The sequence below is a fragment of the Cyphomyrmex costatus genome, unplaced genomic scaffold (genome assembly GCF_001594065.2).
Source record: "Cyphomyrmex costatus isolate MS0001 unplaced genomic scaffold, Ccosl1.0 scaffold289, whole genome shotgun sequence".
Taxonomy (NCBI): Eukaryota; Metazoa; Arthropoda; class Insecta; order Hymenoptera; family Formicidae; genus Cyphomyrmex; species Cyphomyrmex costatus.
The window spans coordinates 5,522-11,638 of NW_017277008.1; the positions used below are offsets into that span (position 1 = coordinate 5,522).

General features: G+C 46.5%; 1 protein-coding gene across 1 annotated transcript; it reads right to left on the reverse strand.

The window, feature by feature from the left end:
* Positions 1 to 1,808: 1,808 nt before the first annotated feature.
* LOC108775157 (uncharacterized) lies at positions 1,809 to 5,246 on the reverse strand. The gene has a single exon (XM_018541444.1). The coding sequence runs from the start codon at positions 5,244 to 5,246 to the stop codon at positions 1,809 to 1,811; it is 3,438 nt and encodes a 1,145-aa protein (XP_018396946.1).
* Positions 5,247 to 6,117: the final 871 nt, after the last annotated feature.

Here is a 6,117-nt window from a genome sequence, read left to right on the forward strand (position 1 = left end):
CTAAAGGAGTTCGATCAATGAATGCCATGAAAGGAAGTCGCTCATGTGGACGTTTCGTTTAAATCAACGGGTAGGAAACATAGCTTCACTATGGAACGTTTATACGTCGATTTTGATGTTTTCACAGTGACGACGCGCGTTAGTCCGTCGTCTCCGGTGTGGCATTCAATGATACGACCGAGTTCCCACTTGCACGGTGGTGCAAGGGGATCGCGCAAAAGAACTAGGCGTCCGACTCGGGCGAGTTTTTGAGCGACGCGCCATTTTGAGCGCTGTTGTAATCCGGTTAAATAATCATTTGACCATGCTTTCCAAATAACTTCTCTTTTTTGCTGCACGAGTTGCCAGCGAGTCAGGCGCGTTTCTTTTGTTTCTAGTAGCGTAGGAGATGGCGGCGTTGTGAGAGCGCTACCAATTAAGAAATGACCCGGTGTCAGACATGAATAATCATCAAGATTATCTGACATCGGAGCTATCGGACGTGAGTTGAGGCACGCTTCGATTTGATAGAGCAGCGTCGTAAGCTCTTCGAATGTCAGCGTGTGTGAACCGATAACGCGTTTGAGATGATATTTGACGCTGCGAACGCCGGCTTCCCATAGGCCTCCGAAGTGAGGCGCGGAAGGGGGAATGAAGTGCCAACGGACACCGTCGCACGACAATTTGCTTCGCAAGTTTGAATCTTGTTTTGCTGCATGAATTGCAGCTTTCAATTTGCGGTCAGCTCCGCGAAAATTCTTTGCGTTATCGGAATATAAATCGGTCGGCATCCCGCGCCGAGAGCAGAAGCGCGCGTATGCTGCGAGAAACGCGGCGGTAGTATAATCGCTGACTAAATCGAGATGTATTGCGCGCGTCGTCATACAGACGAATACGGCAATGTTGGCCTTCTTAGATTTGTATCCACGGCCTGAATTTAATCTGACAGGAACGGGCCCGGCATAGTCAAGTCCGCAATGTAAGAATGCGCGATCGACTTGGCGAATGCGCATTGCCGGGAGATCGCCCATGAGTTCATTGGGGATAGCCGCCTTTTCGCGCGTGCAAATAATGCAACGATACAAGACGGCTCGCACAGTTTGACGAGCGCGAAGAATCCAAAATTCTTCGCGTAAAACACATAATGTTAGCTGTGTGCCCGCGTGGAGCGACCGCAGATGAGCGTGTTGAATTATCAACGTAACGAGTGGGTGTGCTGCTAGAATGAGAGGACATTTAGCGTTATATGAAAGGTCGGATTTTCGTAATCGACCGCCTACGCGAATTAAATTATCGTCATCCAAGAATGGATTTAGTGAGATTAGTTTGCTAGTTTTCGCTACGGGTTTCGAATTTTTTAATCGACGTACATCATCGAGAAAAAGATTTTGTTGAATGACGCGTAACCAAAATAGTCGCGCGTGTTTGTATTCGTCCACCGAAATTATATCGGATGGAATAGAATCGGATTCGTCGTTTGACGACCGCTTTTTGTATATACGATTTCGAAGCTTATTAATAAAGCGGATTAGATAGGCCGTTATGCGAAGAAGCTTCGGCCATGAAGAATAGCGGGAAGCTAAGTCCCATTGAGATTCGATATCGAGAGTTTGTACGACGATGGTCGAACGTTTTTCGAGCGAAGTGTCGTAATCTTGCCGAGATTCATTCGGCCACATACTTGAAGAAAGCTTGAGCCACTCGGGGCCTTTCCACCACAGTGAGCTCTCCGCGAACGAGGAAGCGGTGACTCCACGGGATGCTAGATCCGCGGGATTCTGATGAGTCGGAACATGATGCCACGTGGCATCAGGTATTAGAGTTTGGCATCAGGTATTAGAGTACACATCGTTCACGCGATGAGCGACAAACGTTTTCCATCGAGATGGAGATTGGCGTAGCCAAGCGAGAGTGACGGTTGAATCCGTCCAGCAATGACATGGAATTGTCGAAAATTCTAATGTCGTTCTGGCAAACGACATTGTTCTTGCTAAAAGCGCAGCAGCGCATAGTTCGAGTCTTGGAATTGTCAAGGGCTTCAGAGGCGCGACTTTTGATTTTGCTATTAATAGCGAAACAGTAACTGATCCCATGAGCGAGATCACTTTAAGATATATGACAGCGGCGTATGCGACGGACGATGCGTCAGCGAAGCCGTGAAGCTCACAGTGACTTGTGTCGGAACCGAAGGCAGTCCATCGTGGCAAAGAGATATTACGCAGTTGAATTAGCTGCGTGTGATAATTGTGCCATTTTTGCATGAGAGGGGGTGGAATTGGATCATCCCACGAACACTTAGTAGCCCACAATTGTTGCATGATAATTTTTGCAGTAATTATGACCGGAGCAAGCCACCCGAGCGGGTCAAATAATTTTGCTATAGTAGACAGAATTTTCCGTTTAGAATCTGGGATCGACGTGGTAACTTCGACTGAGAATTGAAATGTATCGGTTGCAGGGAGCCACGTGACGCCTAAGACTTTGAAACTTTCGTCGCTTTGCAGAATTTTGCCTTGACTGAGACTCTTTTCATTGACCGGTAGGTCGTTGAGTAACGTAGGGCAGTTGCTTGCCCACTTACGGAGGAGGAATCCACCTTTTTGTAACAATGAAATTAATTGATTGCGGATTTGCCTTGCAAGCGGCTTGTCATCCGCGCCGAAGATGCAATCATCTACATAGATTTGATTGCGTAAAACTGATTGAGCAAGAGGAAATTGAGCGCCTTCGTCTTGCGTCAATTGCTGAATCGTGCGAAGAGCGAGGTATGGAGCACACGCCATACCGTAAGTAACAGTAAGCAAGCGGTAGTCTTGCACCGCTTCGGATGATGAAGAGCGCCATAAGATGCGCTGATAATCTTGATCTCGCGGATCGACTTGAATCTGCCTATACATTTTTGCGATATCGGCAGTGAAAACATAACGATGTTGTCGCCATCGAAGAATTACCGAACGAAGGTCGGTTTGTAACTTAGGACCGATCATGAGATGATCGTTAAGTGAAGAGCCGTTCGATGTCGACTGAGATGCATTGAACACGACGCGCAACCGCGTGGTGCTGCTATGCTCGCGAATCACCGCATGATGCGGGATGTAAACTGATTGTGAAGCAGAGACGGGTTCGTCTACTTTCTTCATATGACCGAGATTTTCGTATTCCAGTAGGAACTCTCGATATTCGGATGCGATATCCCTTTTATTTTGAAGACGGCCTTCAAGCCGTGAAAGAAGTGATGAGGCGATGTGACGAGATTCGCCTATTGCAATCGGAGGATTGGCTTTGAACGGTAGCCGTACGACGTACCGTCCATTAGAGTCACGAGAATGAGTTGTTCGGAAATGTTCCTCACAACGTTGTTCTTCAGGAGTGAGGTATGATACTTGCAGAAGTTCTTCGACTTCCCAGAACTGACGAATTTCGTCATCGAGATTGTCGTGCAACGTGGTATGATTAACAGTCACGTTAGACATGTTTGAAGACGAACTCGTCGAAATCGGACCAGACATGATCCAGCCGAAAATGGAATTCTGAGCTGTTGGCTGATTAGAGGAACCTGAGCACAGGCCCGGTAACAGAACAGCACCGTATAGATCAGCGCCGATGATCATTTCGATCGGATCGGCACTTGAGGGCTGCGGATCAGCCCATGGCAGGCCGCTTAAATGAGCGAGAGAGATTTGATATGCTATTTTAGGCGGCGTGTATTTAGTCAGAGAGCGCATAATAATTGCGGTCGTTGAGTATGACGGACCCTTGCCGGTCTTAGATGATACCGAAATAAGAGCAGCATGTCGTGCGACGGATTGCGTTTCACCGATTCCGGTAACCGAGACAGCAACGCGTGTTCGCGATAACCGTAGCCGTTGAGCGAGATTTTCACTAATTAAACTAGTGACAGATCCTTGATCTAACAATGCGCGTATGACATCTGTGCGACCAGACGAAGAACACACCTGAATCCGCGCGGTAGCTAATAGAACACGAGATTTGTCAAATGTTGTTTTCGTAATTAAATGTGAAACGACGTTGTTTTCATTTGACGTATTCGTTTCGTTGGATTCAAGGGAATTCTCGGTCGCGCTTGATGTCGTCGCTTCGTGAAGCATCGTATGATGCCTTTGTTGGCATTGACGACAGTTATGTTTACTCGGACATGTGTTCGCGAAATGTCGAGCGCTTAAACAGTTGAGACATCGTTTAAATTTGACAATAAGATCGCGACGCTCGTTAACCTGTTTCTTCTTGAAATCAGGACATACTGACAAGAGATGATCTTGTTTACAAAGCGGACAATGAGCTCCGGTAGCGGTCGTCGTGTGACTTTGCACGGACGACTTGCTCGGTTTTGTTTTGACCGTACTGGTCGTTGGAATATTCTCGAACGCTCGAATTCGCGATGCGAGAAAGTTATGAAGATCCGTATACGACGGATATTCCGTTTTATCGCCTAAATGTAATTCCCATGCTTTACGCGTGGCTTTATTTAATTTTTGCACGACTAGATAGACGAGCAAATCGTCCCACCACTCAACTGGACGACCGAGATTTTTTAACGCTTGAATTGACATATTAGCTTTATCTCGAAGCGACATAAGATCCTGCGCGGAATCGGTATTAACGGCCGGTAGCGTATGAAGCGTATGAATATGTTCCGACACTAATCGACGTTTATCATCGTAACGCGCGAGCAGTACATTCCACGCGATTTTAAAATTAGCTTCGGTCAAAGGGAGATTACGCAACGCGTCGCGTGCTTCGTCCTTTAAACACGAATAAAGGTATTGCAAGCGCGTAACATTCGACAACTCGGCATGATCGATAATCATGGAGCGGAATTGATCGCGAAACGTTTCCCATTCCCGTAAATCGCCGGAGAATTTCGGCAAATTAATGCGCGGCAATGTAAGAGTTTTTTCAGATTTCTGTGATTGACTCACGGATAACCCTGGACTTGATGGCGCTTGATCTGCTTCGAGAGAGGCGAGGGCGTCGGAGATGTAGTCCGATGCTGCGAGATAGGCGTCCTCCAATTCGATGTAGACATCCTCCTTGAAGTATTTCTCGGTATCCTTTTGTTCCTTGGTGGCGACTTTGAGCAGTTGTGCGTGCAGGAGCTCGCATCGAGCGTAAGTCTCCTTGAGAGTTTGAAGGCGATTCCGAACTATGCCGTACGTGTGATTTGCACGGCCGATCTTCTTAAAGTTTTCCAATGCGCGTGTGACAGAGAGCATAGCTAATCGCTGCTGCGATAGTAATTCTTCCATAATGAGTTTGAGAGGTTTCCGTAACTTGGTATGCTCGAAATGGAAATCTTGCGATGTGCCACGTCACTTACGTTCACGAAAGTGAACGAAGAGTCACAATGTCCCTTGTTGTTTATCCGCCACGAATCCGGCTCGAAGGACCAGACTGTTCGTGGTTGTTTGAATCGCTGCTTCGATCTCGACTGAGATCTCAAATGACGGAATGGATTTGTGGACTGGAAGATTGAGACCACTGAGCACTCCTCTTTTAACTTGTTGTATGCAAGATTTATTCACAAGTAAACGAAGTGTTGTTCGCATGGCACGGTGAGAGAGACGATTAACTGCTGTTAATACGCCGAGACTCATACACGACGGTAGCCGTGATGAGACGTACAAAAGTAACGAGTCGCGGTAGCGAACCCGTAGAAAGAAAGCTGCTGCTTTCAACGAGGAATTTGAGAGCACGACTTGACACGGCAAGTACTGAATTGTGTCTGAGGGGAGAATCGCGCTGCGCGATTAGCGCGACGAATCGGCAGGACGACAGCGACATCGGTATCCAAATATGCGGCTAAATTGTAGTAATGATATTCGCAAGACGGCGCGGTGAGTGCGACGAAAAATTCACGGACCGAATCGATGGATGGCGCAATCGATCCTTTATTCGGCTTTTGTAGCGCGAAACTTATCCTATTCCGGAACAAAATGTATTAGTGTATGTATCATTTCCGCAAGTGTAATGCGTATGACGTATCAGTTTATCCTTGTTTTTCATCGAATATTATAGGATAAAATGATACATCAAATAATAAAATTCACAAATAACAAATAATTGATTAAAATCGATTTCTTATTTTATTCAAATTCGTATTAAAATCATTTCCATAAG

Bases quoted from the DNA above. Each gene is read 5' to 3' on its own strand.
- LOC108775157 (XM_018541444.1), bottom strand. From the start codon at position 5,246: ATGGAAGAATTACTATCGCAGCAGCGATTAGCTATGCTCTCTGTCACA.